Genomic DNA, 19,017 nt, shown 5'->3' on the forward strand with positions numbered 1-19,017 from the left:
AACTTAGGACCACTAGTTGGGGGGGGGAACTACTACTGGGGGCATTATAAAAGGGGCCTACTACTAGGGGCACTGCACTGGGGGGACCACAACTGGGGGCAATAACAGGAAGGACCACTACAGGGACCACTGGATAGGGGGGGTCACTACTGGGGGCCTGCATCAGGGGGACCACTACTGGGGGCACTGCATTGGGGGGGGGACTACTGCTGGGGGCACTATATAAGGGGCTTACTGCTAGGGGCACTACGGGGACCACTACAGGGGGCACTAGATAGGGGGTGATCACTACTGGGTGCCTGCATAAGGGGGACCACTACTGGGAAAACTGCATGGGGGGGACTACTGCTGGGGGCACTATATAAAGGGCACTGCATAGGGGGGGGACTACTACTGGGGGCACTATATAAAGGGCACTGCATAAGGGGATATCACTACTGGGTGCACTGCATTGTGGGGACTGCTACTGGGGGCACTGCATAAGGGGGAACACTACATACGGCACTGCATTTGGGGGGGACCACTACTGGGGGCACTGAGTAAGGGGAACTAATTGGGGGCTGTATAAGGGGGACCACTACTGGGGATACTGTATAAGGGGCACAACTATGGGCCTGCATAAGAGGGACCACAACTGCATACTGGGGGTACTGTATAAGAGGTACTACTGGGGTTAAGGTGCATATGGATAGGAATGTTCAGCGTGAAAATAAAGGGGTGTGTCATGTTGACACGCCCCATTTTTAAGTGACCACGCACATATCGGGATGTTGGGGGGGCTCCCTTTTCACATTTGACCTGGGCTCCAAATACCCTAGTTACACCACTGATCTGTAATGGATTCCGGGATCCTTATAAAACATAGATTACTATGTCTGTTACGATTCTCCAAATCATCTAGATTTTCAGACATATTTTGAATAGTTTGAGATTGTAATGGCAATTCCTGTTGGAGAGCATGAATTGAGGGCCTGATTCAGAGCCGGACGCTCTGACAAGAGCGCTCGCTCTGAATCAGGGCGTTTTTTTTTTGCGAGGCGGCCTCTTGGACGCTCGCATAGCTGTGGGTTAACACCCACAGCTTATGCGAGCATCCATGATGATGGTCGCGATGGTCAAGACCATCGTGACCATCGGGCTTGCGACGAGACCCTTGCGGTAGGGTCTCGTTGACTGCAAGCCCTGGAGTGATTTTGGCTCTATCAGAGCCAAAATCACTCCCACTGACATCACTAGTGATGTCAGTGGGGCCGGACCCAGACGTTAGGCGTTCCCATGGGAACGCCTCCGTCTGGGCAGCCACGCCCCCGGCACGCCCACCAAAAGGGACGTGCTGTCACTCAACATCGACAGCACGCCCCCTTTGGTGCGAGACCCGGTGCGACGGAGTGCCCATCGCTATCCGGGTCTCGCGCATGCGCACGACGGAGCAGCCTCCATCGTGCGCATGCACATTTGGGCAACATCGACCCGCTTGTGAGCGCTCAGCGCTCACGAGCGGGTCTGAATCAGGCCCTCAGTCCTCAGCCTCACTCGTCCTTTGTTCTAGGGTATCAATTCTGGAAGTGTTAGTATCTATTCTAGCCAGTGACCCAGCTAATCTATCATGATGGTCCTCAAATTTCTTATCTAATAAGGGCATTAACATAGTTATAACTTCTTTAGCATTATCAACTGAAATAGGGATTGTAATACTCTTAGAGGTAGTGGGTGAAGAACCCCCCTCTGAGCCAGAGGATACTGGGGGAAGAGACGGCAGATCAGCAGCCACCGATTTTTGTGATGGAGTCTATGATTACCCATTCTAGTAGATGTGGATTGTGTAGCTGGACAAGATGAACTAGATTTGTCCAAATATCTGTCCACAGCAGGGAGAACCCTGCCAGAATGTGCAGTTACATTAAGCAAACAAAATCAGCAAAGCAAATGCATGATCACACACAGCCTGTCATTGAGATATACACTATGACCCTTTAAGAGTAGCGTGCACTACATTATATTTAGAGAAGAGCCCAAAGAAAGAAAATTAAAGTGGAGAGATATGTAAAGAAAACAATTGTGTGTTCAGATGAAAATGTTGCAGAAAGAAAAAACAGTTATGAAATGTGACCACTAGGTGGTGGTGTTGTATTACATAAAATAATGTAATCAGCTACTATGGAAAAGGAGCTGCAAACCACATTCAAATGATAAGAAATAAACTATGCAGATGAGAAGGCAGCAGTGAGCGTTCCTATGCTTGGGTAAGCTTTGGAACTATTAGCATATTTTGCAGTTGTGATTATCTAGTCGTCCATCGCTGAATCAAGCTCCTGATGCCCAGACAGGTGCTTACTGATCCCTTGCTCAGGCATATACAGTACTAGTAGGCCGTGCTCTTAGTGGATGTACACGGAATTGAGCAGAGTGCGCCGAAGGTGGAGGAAATCGAAGTGTGGAGTCCATGAATCAGTAGCACCAATCAGGTTTCATGTGGAGAGATAGGGGGAGAAATAAGGGAATATTGTCCATAAAAAATATCTTTGACCCAGCTGGTATTATTCATCCTATTCATTGGAGGAAAAAGCCAGGATACCTAATCATCAATTCTCCGTGTATCTCCAGGTGCATTACTATGCAACATCCACCGCCAAGTGACATCCTCCCCAATCAAGACCCAGACCCTCTTACCTCCTTATTTACTAACCTACAAAGAGATTCATTCAGAATTTGGTATTTATATGCAAAACCATATCCATATGTTGTCTGGTTGGCATAGCAAAAAAAGACATCTCATCCCACTGGGAGGGAAATGTACTAAGCGATATATCTGCAGATGATGGTCGTTCATACACACTGAACAACCATCATCTGCATGCTGCAGCGTGTCCCGGTGGCTGGGGGTGTGTCCTGGTGGGCGGGGTATGCCGACCGCCCGTACACACTTATCTGTCCATCGGCTGTGCAGCACAGCCAATGCGATATGTCTGAACGACGCCATTCACAGATTTATCGCGGGTACACACTGGCCGATGTGCAGCAGATATATTGGCTGATCAATTGATCGGCGAATATATCTGTCAGTGTGCACCCAGCATAAGAGAGTGGTAAAGTGGACAGTGATAACATACATCCAAACTGTTCCACATTCAGTGGTACAGTCCCTTTTTTCTGAGACTGCCCCGCTGTCCCACCTTTCGGGCCGCAGTGTCCTGCAGAGGTGGGGGGGGGGTGCTGGGGGAAGCACTCGCTGCTTTCAGAGCAGCGAGTAAGCAGAGGGAGAATAGATACCACGCGCATGGACCACATCTATTCACAATGTGGGGGAAGCCCAGAGGCAGCCCAGCATCTTGGAGAGTGCAGGGTACGCCCCTGAGTGATGCAAACGGGGAGGGGGGCAGAGGGTGCTGTCAGGTCCACGCTCCCCCTTTACTGTTAGGCTACCCCCCTTGTTGGGAGATATGTGATAAAGTACCAACCAATTAGATCCTGTCATGTTACAGGCTGTGTTTGAAAAAGGACAGTTAGGAGCTGATTGGTTGGTACTTTATCACTCTCCAAAGCTTAGTACATCTAATCTTACTGTGACCACACCATGAAATCATTGCTTTCTGCGGCACTGTAGGAGGTACATATTAAAGTACTCAATAGGACTTATGTTTCCCACCTGTAGTGCAAGCATATGGTTGGGGAGGGGACAGGGATGTGCAAAAAGAGTCGGATTATCCAAAATAACTTAATCCACAATATATGAAATTGTAGAAATAAGGGCACATTCTGGTAGCAAGTGGTAGATTTTAATAATAACAGTTAAATTGCACAAATAGAAATGCTCTGAATTTTTGTAATGACCTTTAAGAGCCGCCAAATTGGGACTTGGTACATGTTTCTTTTTGTTTTTTAAATATATGAAAACATCCATCAATTAGATCACCACTGGCTTTTATTTTGCATTACATGGAGTATTTGACATAAAAAAAACGTAGCATTAAAGATATATATACGTTCCTAAAGTTCTTCTTTCTTCTGCTTTTCATTTTCTTCATTTGATGATTGTCTTGACACCTTAAAATAAGAGATGGGAGTTAGTAAAGGACATTTATGGATATATTGCACAAATAAATGTTAATGTGTGTTGTAAATTGATGTTGCAGTAGTCATAGGTTGTTGCAATACCACATAGAAAAAGATTTTGACAAGATGCCCATCCACAGAGCCCGTAAGCACTCATGAGTCATGATCCAGAGCACCGTGAGTCGCTGTGGTGATTGATACACACAGGAGACATATGCTCTCAGAAAGGTTTTGAAAATGTATTGTGCGTTCCTGGGCAGTGACAGGGAGGTGGCTAAGCAAACACATGGAGATGGTCTGTCTTATGGGCGGGTAATGGGAGGGTCGCCAGCGTCTTGCTGTTAACGATTGTGTACAGAGACGCAGAATCATTCACTATGGAGGACATAGTCAAACGGATAATCTGCACCTGTCATAGGTCTGTATTAGTTTCTATGGCGCGATGATGGCATATTCGGACGCATGGCTGTACACCAAGGAAAAGCTTTGAAGCGCCATTTGCATAAAGTCACAGACATGTGACCCGGAAATCAGGCAGACACAGACGCGGCTGCACTCAACGCAGGCCCGAATTCTCCAGCAGTTTTCCAAGGTTACTTCATTCTTGCCTACTCTCCCGAGATCTGCGGGAGGCTCCCGATTTTTCGGGTATCTCCCCGCTCCCCCGGAAAAGTAGGCACTTCTCCCACATCCTGCCCACTTCATAGTGAAGTGGGCAAGATGGGGAGCATTTTGTCAGGAAATGGCAGACCGCGGGTAGAGGGCGGAGCTTAATGACGCGATTCTATAACAATAGCATAATTTGGCCTTGCCACCTATTTAAATAGGTGGTAATCATAGGGGCAGGGCTTAATGACACACCCCGCCTGGCCCCGCCCCCATCACCGCCCAACTGCTTCTCCTCTCCGGGCTTCTCCCGGGGAGAATTAAGAGAAAGTAGGTAAGTACGGGTTACTTTCTGTTTGGAACCAAGATTGAGAACCTGCTAATGTGAACTGACCCATTAGTGAGTCCACTTCTTAAGCTGCATACACACACACAACGATTTTTTGAACGATTATCGATAACATTTGAAAAAATCGTTCACTTTCTGAGTTACAATGATAAATGATTATCGTTCATGCGCATTCAAGTTTGTAGTTTGTAGTTCAGTCAGACTGACCAACTGAACGATTTTCATTAAGGGAATATGCAAAAATCGTTTGTAGTTAAAAAAAAATCGTTCATTACACTTTAAAAAAACTGACAGATAATCTGACAGAAAATCGTTGGTAACAAAATCGTTGTGTGTGTGCAGCTAGTTTGCAGTAAGCTCTGAAGAACAGACTTGCCGCATTCATGGGTTGTAATATAAACCTACAAAGGTTGACAGAATATCCGCATTCTCCTTAAATAAACAATCACAATTGCATCAGTTCTGCTGACATACTGCCATGCCATTATAAGTAGTTTTACCTCTTCTTCCTTATATGATGTCATTAGTTCATTTTCTAAGAATTCTGTGAAAGCTTCAATAGTCTTTTCTCCCGTATAGCGAACAGACTTTAGTAAAAAAAATAAAGGAAATGGTTGTTAAGATACTGAATGTAGTCATTTCTCACATGGTCACATGGTCATTCATATGGTCATTCCCCACATACATACCTACCAACATTTTTGACCTAAGAACTGAAACAGAGAAATAGACAGCTTGATGCAGAGGTGGACGCAGTGCTGATGCAGAGGTGGACGCAGTGCTGATGCAGAGGTGGACGCAGTGCTGAGGCAGAAGTGGACGCAGTGCTGATGCAGAGGTGGACGCAGTGCTGATGCAGAGGTGGACGCAGTGCTGATGCAGAGGTGGACGCAGTGTTGATGCAGAGGTGGACGCAGTGCTGAGGCAGAGGAGGACGCAGTGGTGAGGCAGAGGTGGACGCAGTGCTGAGGCAGAGGTGGACGCAGTGCTGAGGCAGAGGTGGACGCAGTGCTGAGGCAGAGGTGGACGCAGTGCTGAGGCAGAGGTGGACGCAGTGTTGATGCAGAGGTGGACGCAGTGCTGAGGCAGAGGTGGACGCAGTGCTGAGGCAGAGGTGGACGCAGTGCTGAGGCAGAGGTGGACGCAGTGTTGATGCAGAGGTGGACGCAGTGCTGAGGCAGAGGTGGACGCAGTGCTGAGGCAGAGGTGGACGCAGTGCTGATGCAGAGGTGGACGCAGTGCTGATGCAGAGGTGGACGCAGTGCTGATGCAGAGGTGGACGCAGTGTTGAGGCAGAGGTGGACGCAGTGCTGATGCAGAGGTGGATGCAGTGTTGAGGCAGAGGTGGACGCAGTGCTGAGGCAGAGGTGGACGCAGTGCTGATGCAGAGGTGGACGCAGTGTTGAGGCAGAGGTGGACGCAGTGCTGAGGCAGAGGTGGACGCAGTGCTGAGGCAGAGGTGGACGCAGTGCTGAGGCAGAGGTAGACGCAGTGTTGAGGCAGAGGTGGACGCAGTGCTGAGGCAGAGGTGGATGCAGTGCTGAGGCAGAGGTGGACGCAGTGCTGAGGCAGAGGTGGACGCAGTGCTGAGGCAGAGGTGGACGCAGTGCTGAGGCAGAGGTGGACGCAGTGCTGAGGCAGAGGTGGACGCAGTGCTGAGGCAGAGGTGGACGCAGTGTTGAGGCAGAGGTGGACGCAGTGCTGAGGCAGAGGTGGACGCAGTGCTGATGCAGAGGTGGACGCAGTGCTGAGGCAGAGGTGGACGCAGTGTTGAGGCAGAGGTGGATGCAGTGCTAATGCAGAGGTGGACGCAGTGCTGAGGCAGAGGTGGACGCAGTGCTGAGGCAGAGGTGGATGCAGTGCTGAGGCAGAGGTGGACGCAGTGCTGAGGCAGAGGTGGACGCAGTGCTGAGGCAGAGGTGGATGCAGTGTTGAGGCAGAGGTAGACGCAGTGTTGAGGCAGAGGTGGACGCAGTGCTGAGGCAGAGGTGGACGCAGTGTTGATGCAGAGGTGGACGCAGTGCTGAGGCAGAGGTGGACGCAGTGCTGAGGCAGAGGTGGATGCAGTGCTGAGGCAGAGGTGGACGCAGTGCTGATGCAGAGGTGGACGCAGTGCTGATGCAGAGGTGGACGCAGTGTTGAGGCAGAGGTGGACGCAGTGCTGATGCAGAGGTGGACGCAGTGTTGAGGCAGAGGTGGACGCAGTGCTGATGCAGAGGTGGACGCAGTGTTGAGGCAGAGGTGGACGCAGTGTTGAGGCAGAGGTGGACGCAGTGTTGAGGCAGAGGTGGACGCAGTGTTGAGGCAGAGGTGGATGCAGTGTTGAGGCAGAGGTGGACGCAGTGCTGATGCAGAGGTGGACGCAGTGTTGAGGCAGAGGTGGACGCAGTGCTGATGCAGAGGTGGACGCAGTGCTGAGGCAGAGGTGGACGCAGTGCTGAGGCAGAGGTGGACGCAGTGTTGAGGCAGAGGTGGACGCAGTGCTGAGGCAGAGGTGGACGCAGTGTTGATGCAGAGGTGGACGCAGTGTTGATGCAGAGGTGGACGCAGTGTTGAGGCAGAGGTGGACGCAGTGCTGAGGCAGAGGTGGACGCAGTGCTGAGGCAGAGGTGGACGCAGTGCTGAGGCAGAGGTGGACGCAGTGCTGAGGCAGAGGTGGACGCAGTGCTGAGGCAGAGGTGGACGCAGTGCTGATGCAGAGGTGGACGCAGTGCTGATGCAGAGGTGGACGCAGTGTTGAGGCAGAGGTGGAGGCAGTGCTGAGGCAGAGGTGGAGGCAGTGCTGAGGCAGAGGTGGAGGCAGTGCTGAGGCAGAGGTGGAGGCAGTGCTGAGGCAGAGGTGGAGGCAGTGCTGAGGCAGAGGTGGACGCAGTGTTGAGGCAGAGGGGGACGCAGTGTTGAGGCAGAGGTGGATGCAGTGTTGAGGCAGAGGTGGACCCAATGTTGATGCAGAGGTGGACGCAGTGTTGAGGCAGAGGTGGACGCAGTGTTGAGGCAGAGGAGGACGCAGTGTTGAGGCAGAGGTGGACACAGTGTTGAGGCAGAGGTGGATGCAGTGTTGAGGCAGAGGTGGACCCAATGTTGATGCAGAGGTGGACGCATTGTTGATGCAGAGGTGGACGCAGTGTTGAGGCAGAGGTGGACGCAGTGTTGAGGCAGAGGTGGACGCAGTGTTGAGGCAGAGGTGGACACAGTGTTGAGGCAGAGGTGGACACAGTGTTGAGGCAGAGGTGGACACAGTGTTGAGGCAGAGGTGGACGCAGTGTTGATGTTTGTGCAGTTGAATGATTTTTTGCTACTGTGCATACATGAAAAGTGCTGAAAATCCCTCCGGCACATGTGTATCCTGAGTGTACACGGACTATAGTGTTGCATATGTGATCGCTGGCATTAAAACTGCCAGCGTAAATAATGGGTGTTACTGAGAGGGGTTGAGTATGAAATCCCGTCTGTCGGGATGCCGCTGGTCAGAGTACTGACAGCGGAGTCCCGACAGGCAGAATCCCAACAGCCATAAGAACGGTAAGTGTTTTCCTAACCCCTACCCTAAACCTAACCCTCCCTCCCCGGTGCCTAAACCCTGCCCTCCCCCCCTAGTGCCTAAACCTAACCTACCCCTCCCCGCACCCTAATCCTAACACACCCTTCCCAGTGCATAACCCTAACCCTCCCCTTAGTGCCTATCCCTAACCCCTCTACCTAACCCTAACCTCCGCCTAACACCCCGATACTTACCTTCGGGATGCCGATGGTCGGGATGAAGGGTGTTATGGGGAAAAGTGGTATTAGCGCACGTTATGTATGCTGATACCGCTTCTCCCTTGTGTAGTGATGTAGAGATGTGTGCATAAAGATGGAGGCTATATGCGCCTTGTCATTATCGGCACTCCTATCTTCAAGATAGGGCGCAGATGTGTAGGCATATGTATGGACGGTCAGTGACACTGACTGTTCCAACAGCTGCAGCTATCGATTTTGATTTGGCTCTGACAGCCAATGATTGTGCGTAGAAAAATAACAAAGTTATTTGAAGGAAGAAAAATACTGCAGGTGCTGCTGGGGGGAAAAAAGACTGGCGCTTGCTCAGACAATGCAGGTGCGGGTCACACATCGCCTCTCCCAGCAACTGCGCATGTGTGACCACACGCACGCCAGAAAAAAACTTGACTGCATACGAGGAGAGCTACTGTTGGGAGAGCGCAGAGCAACAGACAGGTGATTTAGCAGTTACCCAATACGAAAAAAATTCAAATCATACATATGAGAACCCATTTCACAGCAATCCGGTGTTACACACAAATAACAGCCGAAGCCGCCCACATCATACATCTCCCCCATAATGACAAAGCATGTCCATTTTAACTGTAGATTGTTTAAAACAAATAATGCTGAGATACTATAGACAACAGACTGTGCTAACTGAAGAACATACAGGGGCCTATTCATTAACCGATAAATGGCCCGGTAACCATGCGGAAACGCTAGTTTCAGCATATTTGGGTTACCAGGTTATTCATCATCAGGGGTCCTCCTGATATTCAGCAAACTCCGAAAACTGAAAGTTTTCGGAGTTTGCTTCCGAGAACAAGCGCCATCTTCAGACGGTGCTTGTTCCCGGATCCCCACTCCTTCCTATGGGAAGTAGTTCCGGGCATGCGAAGAGGGACCTGAGTGGATCCCTCTGCCGCCTTCTCACTACCTCCCCGGTGGCTGTGCGCATGCGTGACCCGAGGTCTCGCATTCGTAGCCAGAACGATGGGGAGGAGGTAAGTATCATCTGTAGCTGCGATACTAACCAAGGGGACAGCTGCTTTTCGAATGATGAATTGCTCCGGTGCCGCGTTTCCCCCGCTGCATGTTGGACACTTAAGTATTCCTCGCAGCAAGTTCAATACTTCATCAGCGGAGGCCATATGACCTATGATGATGAATAGGCCCCACAGAGAGAAGCAGGGCTCAGTAAAAATGTATAGCAATGTACTTCAGACATGGATCGTTGCCACACCCCCAATGTTGCGACTTTTTAAGGAAAAGCTTTTCCACGTATTTAACATGGACTGGATCAAAACTATGCTAGAGAAAGAAACTCGTGTATCAACATTTTTGCAATCTTGGGAAAGCTACAGTATATTGGGACCCTGACCTTAGAACAGAGGCGTATAATTCACAAGCCGGAATTGGATGTTTTTTTCTCTTTGTAACTTGTTATTATGTATGTAAATGTACCTTATATAACTTGTTATCATGGTGTATCAATACAATTTTTCTTTAAAAAAAAATGTACAGCATCATATTGGTCCTATAGGAAAGGCTCAGTTAATATCAGTTAATAAGTTATTGAAGTTTAACTTTCAGCAAAAGTTTTACCTCTTTTTGGGGCCTAGTTTGCTATAATTTTTTTGTAACGGGCCCATTCATTATTAGGGGCCTGATGAGGCTGCCTAGTATTCGGCCAACTCCTAAAACTGAAAGTTGTAGGATTTTGCTTGTGGAAACCAACTCCACCTTCAAATGGCATTGATTTCCGGAGCCCAGATCCTCCCTATTGGAAGGAGGTCCAGGGTTGCTAAGAGGGATCTGAATGCATTCTTCTGCCGCCTCCACATGGCGAGGCCTGTGGCCAAGCGCATGTGTGAACTCAGGTCACGTATGTGCACTGTGCAGACCCAGCAGTAATTACTATTGCTGTAGCAGTGTTAGGGATCGCAGGGACAGCTGCGCACGCAGGGGGGGTGTCCAAGTACCTAGAAACCCCTCCTGCCTGCTGATCCATCCACGCAGCTGACCAATTTTTTTTTTTTTAAAGGAGATCCGGCAAGCTGTGTTTGTAATGCGGCTGCTGAGCCGCAAGGTGTATTTACATAATTTCTACAGATGAAATCAAGGGGTGGTCCGTTTGTGCACAAGACCGCCCCTTAGCAGTGTGGAGTGGACAGCGGGCAATGGCGAGACCAACTCACCAAAGCTGTCAGGACTCAGGAACGGGTTGTGATTGTGGAAGTAGCCTCCTCATCCTTCTCAGCTCCCCTTCCCAGTGGTCCAGCCCGGTCTGAGCAGTGATCCTGGACCCTGCTGCAGCTGCACTGTAACAACATGACCTGCTCGAGCTTTACTTGGAAAGGTAAGAAGCAGGTGTCCTGTACGGCAGTATGTGCAACTAGATCACTGACTGTCCAGCTGTGATGAGACTACAAGTCCCATCACACTTTGTCAACTGGATGTGCTGGGACTTGAAGTGCCATCACAGCTAGAAAGACCGTGAAAAGACCAGTGTATATACTATGTGTGTGTGTCCAATTATATATATATATATATATATATATATATATATCCCCCAGGGTGAGGGGTGGGTAGACTTTAATAAATGATGTTGGTTGGGTGAGGCACTCACTGTCTTCCACTCCTGATTTCCTGATAGCCAGGGGCTGGCTGGCAACTTTTAGCCTTGGGGGGCAAATGCATGCAGGCGGCCCTGGCAGAGGAGTAGCGTGTAGCCAGGGTGCCCGAAGAATGTGCGTGCTACGGCGCCCCCCCCTCAAGTGTTCCAGGGAGGAGGTTGGCCATATGGGATTAATGTAAAGTAAAAATAAAGATTAGGGACAGCCCCGCCCTGGTGCCCATATGCAGTGCCCACCTGTGTCACAGGAGAGGACCCCCTTATGCAGGCCTCCAGTAGTGCCCCCAGTAGTGATCCCCCCTATGCAGTGCCCCTTATACAGTGCCCCCAGTAGTGGTCCCCCCTGTGCAGTGACCCTTGTGCCCCCAGTAGTAAGCCCCTTATATAGTGCCCCCAGTAGTGGTACCTCCTATGCAGTGCTCCTTATATAGTGCCCCCAGTAGCAGTCCACACCCCATGCAGTGCCCCCAATAGTGGTGACCCTTATGCAGTGCCCCTTAAATAGTGGCCCCAGTTGTAATCTCCCCCCTATGCAGTACCCCCAGTATTGCCCTTTTTATAGAGCCCCCAGCAGTGGTCCCTCGATGCAGTGCCCCCAGTGGTAGTCCCCTCCCCCCTATGTAGTGCCCCTAGTAGTAGTCCCCTCCCTGCTATGCAGTGCCCCTAGTAGTTGTCCCCTCCCCTTGTAGTTCCCATAGTAGTAGTAGTCCCCCCCTTGTAGTGCCCCAGTAGTAGTCCCCCCTTGTAGTAGTCCCCCCCATGTAGTGCACCCAGTAGTAGTCCCCCCAGTTGTAGTCCCCCCCCTTGAAGTGCCCCCAGTTATAATCCCCAGTAGTGGTCCCCCCTTGTAGTGCCCTCAGTAGTGGTCTCCCTCTTGTAGTACCCCCAGTAGTGGTCTCCCTCTTGTAGTGCCCCCAGTAGTAGTCCCTCCCTCTTGTAGTGCCCCCAGTAGTGGTTCCCCCTTTGTAGTGCCCCCAGTAGTAGTCCCTCCCTCTTGTAGTGCCCCCAGTAGTGGTTCCCCCTTTGTAGTGCCCCCAATAGTAGTCCCTCCCTCTTGTAGTGCCCCCAGTAGTGGTTCCCCCTTTGTAGTGCCCGCAGTAGTCCCCCCCTTGTAGTGCCCCCAGTAGTAGTAGTCCCCCCCTTGTATTACCCCCATTAGTAGTAGTCCCCCCTTGTAGTGCCCCCAGTAGTAGTAGTCCCCCTCTTTGTAGTGCCCCCAGTAGTGGTCTCCCCCTTGTAGTGCCAGACCCCCCGCAGTAGACACACATAATATAAAAATTAAAAAAACACTTACCTGAATCCCCGCTTCCGCCGCTGCTATCCGCTCCTCCGTCTGTCCGGGCCGCTCTGCATTATGGGAGAGACGTCATATGACGTCATGATGCCTCTCCCATTACCCACTGCGGGAGCCAGAAGATGGAGCGGCTCCTGCAGTGGGCGCAGCAGCAGCTAATGAGAGTCTGACAGACTCTCATTGGCTGCTGCTTACAACAAACACAAAGCTGCCGGAGCCGGCGGCTGTGTTTGTCACTTGTGTAGCGCTGACCGAACTCCGTCCGGTCAGCGCTACACACGCGGTGCAGTCTGCGTCACAGTGACACAGACTGCCCGCGGCCCCGTGGCCGCGGCCTGCATGGCGCTGCGGCCCGGGGGGCACATGGCACCCTGCCCCCCGGCCCAGCCCGCCACTGCTGATAGCCGATGCAGGTATTTGTCTGACTCACATGTAAATGGGTGCCGGGGGAGGGGGATATACTGTATATACAGTATAATAGATATATAACACTTGAACTACACAATGAAGTGTATACTACAGGCTTATTCCGGTTAGAATTTTTTCATTGGTTCTGTTACGAAGTATTTGGAAACCCCCCTTTTAAAAATCCTACATTTGCCAGTGTGTCCCCACACCAGAGCAATACTGAATTGCTTCGGTAGTTAAGTATCCACTGCCGCAACTCGCTGTGAGTTGGATACTTTATCATTGGGGGCCGGATGGCCCCTGATAATTAATAGGCCCCTTTGTCAATGCATAAAACTGAAAAGTATGGTCCCACAGTGCAGGTAACTGCTAAAAAAATGAATTGAGATACTCGTGAATACTGACAATTTTATTATTTCAACTTCCAAGTCACTGACTTTGGGCCTGATTCAGAAATGTATGTAACGCCAGTATTTATGCAGTTGAACAATTATCAGTGGTCTGCGCATGCATCTGAGTTGCACTGCGCATGTGTCACGATGGTCTTGCAGCGCTGGTCGTAAAAACTATTTACTTGCAAAGTGATTGACAGACAGGGGCTGTTTGTGGGAGATAACTGGGGAGTGGCGGCTCATACACAGGCGTAACCACTTCGGGGCATGTCACAGCCTGCTTCTGCGATCCCATACGCAGTAAAAATGGTTCCAGTGTCTCAGTTCCACAACCTTAGGGTTACTCAGAAGGCCAATTATCGAATGATCTGTGACTGATTCTGAGTCTCTGCACGCAGTCGCTTGGATTTGCAAAGCCGCAGGTGGACGTCTCAATACATATCCCAACATATTATAAATTTGCATACTTTCACACAGCCGCTGCGTACAACTTCACAGCTGCGGTGGCATTAGCCTATATCTCAGAATATGGCCCTATAGGCCGTATTCAATTAGGTGCGAAAAGCCAAGATCCGCAAAAAGGTATCACCGATTGCGACTTTCCGCCTGTCGGAAAAGTATCGCCGTATTCAATTTCGTCCGCTTTTCATGTACACGAAAACGCAATGCAATGTAATAGGTGAAAAAGATTTGCCTCTGAATAGGTGGAGAGAAAAAGTGCAAAATTTTTGTTTGGGGGTGCAAAGGTGGGGAAACTACTCAGAACCCTTAGGACAGCCCCCCAAAGGATAACTGCATCAAAACCTCCTAAAAAAATTAGAGGAACACCCCCAAAAATGAATTAGAAAAAGGGGGCAAAAAAGTCCAAAGTGGGGGTGCAAGCTTTAAAACTAGCGAGATACACTTTTGGGGGGTCTCCAAGTAGGGGTGAAGTGTTTTTTGGATTGCAGGTGCTTGCTTCAAGTGCATTTTTTATGTTTTTTTTAAACTTTACTTTAGCGACTTTAAACCATGCTAGCACCCATTTTCAAGTACCCCAAATTTGACAGGACTACTTATTTTCACCAAAAAAACCTGCTTAATGCTATTTTTCACCACTTGTGCAAAGACGCTAATTAGAAGATATTGACATACCTTAAGTGCCCCAAATAGCTTTATTAGGGCAAATCGGGGGCATGTACATTGATCCCCAATGTTAGTGCATCTTTTAGGGGTGTCAGGCTGATTTCCCCAATTCTGAAAGCACTTTTCACCTGTTTTGCATTCGCCGGGTTACATTTTCGCATCTTTTGGAATTGAATACGGCGAATCGCGGGGACGACCCCATGCTTTTGGATGCGACGGGGGAACGACATATCGTGCAATCATTCACCAGATCATGTAGTGTGTACGGACTGCACAATATATCGTTCCGTCACATCTGCCATTGGCCCGAGTACACAGGTGATCTAGTGTGTACCCAGCTTTACAATGCGACTAATATGTCTCTGTACATTAGACCTGGATCCAGATATGGCCTTAGCAAAATATACACAGAACTTTGTGCATTTGGGGCCTGATTCACTATGGATTCGCTATTGCGATCACGGCTGCAATTACGCACACAGGTCTGCTGTGAAAATATGCTAATGACTGCAATCGCAAAGCCGTCGCACAGCCAGCATAGAGACGCCCACTATCGCTATCTCACATCCATAATACCTTGCAATGCTGTGTATACATTGGGAACATGGAGTAACATCGGCCCCTCGCGTACAATTACAGCAGGTCTGACCTTACTCAGGGCATGATTCAGAGCCGGACGCTCTTTGAGAGCGCTCGCTCTGAATCAGGGCGTCTCTTTTTTTTTTAAAGACAGCCTCCTGGCCGCTCGCATAGCTGTGGGTAACCACCCGCAGCTTATGCGAGCGGCCAGGTGATGGTCGCGATGGTCAAGACCATCACGACCACTGGGCTTGCGACGAGACCCTTGTGGTAGGGTCTCGTGGCCGCAAGCCCCAGTGGACTTCCTGCTCTAGAGCAGGAAGTCCACCTACTGATATCACGAGTGATGTCAGTAGGGCCGCCCACAAACAGCAGGCGTTCCTTTGGGAACGCCTCCGTTTGTGTAGCCACTCCACCGCCCCGCCTACAAAATGGGGCGAGCTGTCGATCAACATCGACAGCCGCCCCTTTTGTAGTGAGTCCCGGAGCGAGATAATTTCTCTCTCGCTCAGGGGCTCGCGCATGCGCAGTGGGGGACCATCGACCCGCTTGTGAGGACTGTGCGCTCGTGAGCAGGTCTGAATCAGGCCCACAGGCCTTGAGTACACAAGCTGCGTATGCCGTGGCTATTTTATGCACGCTCATGCAACGGCATTCGAATGGAAAGGCACGCCTGCGTTTCTCCAACCACTCCCCTGTCACCACCCCCAAACGCTGGTGTCCCGTCCCTCGATCTGCGATGGCTTTGTATCTGCATAGGTGATCGCAGTGCGATTGCAATGCTAACTCACGCAGGCACACTGCGAAGCATACACATGCTCAGTACACGCCATTGGCCGATCTGTGTACGCTGTTGCAGTTGGGATCTGTGATGAATCGGGCCCTTGGTGTTTATTTACGAAGCATCGGGTTTTACAACCCGATGCTTCTGATCGTATTTATGCCCAATATTTAAAAGGGCAATGATTTTACTAGCCGTGTTTTGCCAGTAAATTCATTGCCTTTTTAAATTTAATTATCAGGGATAGAGGAAATCTGATTGTCAATCAATTGTTTCTATATCGTGGGGGTGCTGCCATAGACAATGAGTAAACCTAAATATAAAAAGAAGGGTATATACAAGAGTTGTCTCTCACTGGCGCACTGGAAAAATATGTATAAAATATAACTTTTATTTCTTAATTAAAAAAGTCTGCCTCTGCAGTGAAATATTAAAATCAACATTTAACATACAAAAGAAAAATGGAGAGGTTGGTGAACATATAATAAAGAAAATAATCTAAAAAGTCTATCTTGCCATCTTGTTATTTGCTTCTTGATACTATTAGTAGTATAGAGTGTTATTAATCTCTTATTTTGAATATGTGCGCCTAAGATAAAGGTAGCGGGTTATAAGGATTTATATACCCTTCCTATATACAGTCATCTTAAATAATTCCAATAATACATGTAGTTAAATTCATCCAACGTAGATTCTAATGCTCATCTACTAATTATGCAGTTTGCGTCTTTCCTTACAGTGGAACTCCTGGATAGTTAGGGGTAAATTTACTAAGAATCGTGTCTGATCGAGTTTGTTTTCCTTAAAACTCGATTAGCATAGTCGAAACTTGGGTGATTTAATGCTTCTGAAACTCTCAAATTTACTGAGAAGTGTGTTTAACTGAGATCAAGTTGGCCGATGGTGAAGCAGATCGAGATTTCTCACCGAGTAGCAAGTTTATAATGAGATTTCTCACCTGAGTTGCAAGTGTCTTCTCTCTGCCTAACTCTCCCGAACAAGCAGCCTGCACATATCAGTAAGATATGTGAAGGCTGCTTGTGTGTTCTACCTGTTTAAAAAAGGGTTAATATTAAAAAAAAATGATGTAGGGTTCCCCCCCAATAAAAAGTATAACCAGCCCCGGACTGCTCAGCCAGTCCTGGTTTCTAAAATTACGGGGGGAAAAAAGGTGTAATGTTCCCCCGTATTTTAGGAACAGTTTACACAAGAGGTCTCCTGTCATCAGCCGGGTAGCGGTGGATGTGACAGCACATACACTGCTACTGTCTGCTCTGGTCGGGACTTACCTGGGATGCTACAGAGACCAGCGCCGGGACGGAGGTGAGTATAGGATCTTTTTTCACAGGTACAGCCATTAGATTTCTACTTAGAGAAGTGACCAAATGACTGGGCAGCAGGTAAGTATGTGTGAGTGTGGTAGGTGTGAAATAAAACTTTACTTACTACGGTGTGTGTGTCCTGTGGTTTTTTAACAATTTTTTTTTACAGCAGGGGTACAGAAGCCGGCCGCCTGCTGGCACTAGTTCCACAAGTGCCAAAGGCCAGGCATGCTGGCACCTGTAGTTCCACTGTAAAAAACAATAGTTTATCACTATTTTCAACACTATTACTCCCGTAACCACTGCTCCTGGGGTGCAGGGAAGAGCTCCGGGCTTCAGCCTAAGCCTGGGGTGCTCGGGAGAGGGGAGAACCCCTTTATTGGAGGTGTCCCCACCTCCCATGAGATCATTGGCTTGGGCTGATAATGCTTTGTCCGAGAAGACCCGGTGATAGGGTCCCCTGGCTGTGGCATTACACCACAGCCGGAGTTGAGTCCAGTGCTGGTTTTAAAAATAGGGGGACCCCTACACAATCCCCCTTCCTGTTTTTAAAACCTAGACTGTTCAGCAGCCCAGTGCTAGTTCCTAAAATACGGGGGAACCCTACTCGTTTTTCCCCTCATATTTCTAGGAACCAGGACAGGCTCAGGAGCCCGGGGCTGGTTATGCTTGTTTGGGGGGGGGGGGCCCTACATAATTTTTTTTATATATTAAACCTTTAGATATGGTTTACATGCAGAAACATACAGTCATGCAAAGAGCCGCGCGGGGCCCGGGTAAAAGGGTGCATGGCCTAATCGCGAGAGGCGTGGTTACGCCCTCTTAGGCAAGAAAACCCAGTAAAGACAAGATTTGTGCAGCGCCGCTTCTGTAGTCTGGCACATAGCCAGTGGTGGGGGCGCAATCACTGTGATCGCTCCCCCCCGCAGGCATAAGAGACTGCGAGCAGTCTCCCACTGCGTGGGCTGGGCTGCTGTGATGTAAGAGGGAGGTCTATAGTGTGAAAAGATAATAATTAAAACTTAACCTTTAATATTGTTATAATTTATATATATATATATATATATATATATATATATACATACACACACACACACAGTCAGGTGCATAAATATTGGGACATTGACAGAATTTTCATATTTTGGCCTCTATTCACCACCACAATGGCTTTGAAATGAAACAAACAAGGGCCCTGATTCAGACCCACTCGCAAGTGGGCGTACGCACGTTCGGTGTACGTAAAAAAATATTTAAATTCAAGCACTCGCTCGTATTTTCATACGCAGCTAAAAATCCGCCCCAAACTCAGGCGACCCCTCCTCTAACTAACGAGCGTGCCAAATAGCGAGCGTACATCCCCGAAATGGCTTGAAGGGAACGCACGCACAAGTACAAACCGGAAGTGGGACTGTCAGATTCCGATTACCTGCTTGTTTTTTCGGCCTACCTCCCTCAATCGTATCATGGCAATCAATGTATCAATTAGCTTAATTTTTTTTTTTTTTTCAACACAATGCAATAAACTTTAATCTTGTCCGTGTTTGTATTTGCTCGCAGAATAAGTACGGCTGAAACCTTCGCTTTTATTGTTCAAAAGACATGTTAGCCCCAATTAAACAATTGTTCTATTTGTTTGTCTCCCCACAATTTTTCTGTGGTTCATTTCTTTATTTAAATTTGCTTACGCATGTCACTGCATCAAGCCTATCAT

General features: G+C 49.1%; 1 protein-coding gene across 1 annotated transcript in view; it reads right to left on the reverse strand.

Moving 5' to 3' along the window:
* Positions 1–3,987: 3,987 nt before the first annotated feature.
* The window catches only part of PDILT (protein disulfide isomerase like, testis expressed), a 46,289-nt gene continuing 31,259 nt past the window's right edge, over positions 3,988–19,017 (reverse strand). The window contains exons 10-11 of the mRNA XM_088476193.1: positions 5,509–5,595; positions 3,988–4,044 (exon numbers count right to left, since the gene is read on the reverse strand). Of these exons, the coding sequence (XP_088332319.1) occupies positions 3,988–4,044; positions 5,509–5,595 (144 nt within the window). The remainder of the gene's footprint in view (positions 4,045–5,508; positions 5,596–19,017) is intronic.

Source organism: Taudactylus pleione, unplaced genomic scaffold (genome assembly GCF_031769625.1).
Source record: "Taudactylus pleione unplaced genomic scaffold, aTauple2 ptg000184l, whole genome shotgun sequence".
Lineage (NCBI taxonomy): Eukaryota > Metazoa > Chordata > Amphibia > Anura > Myobatrachidae > Taudactylus > Taudactylus pleione.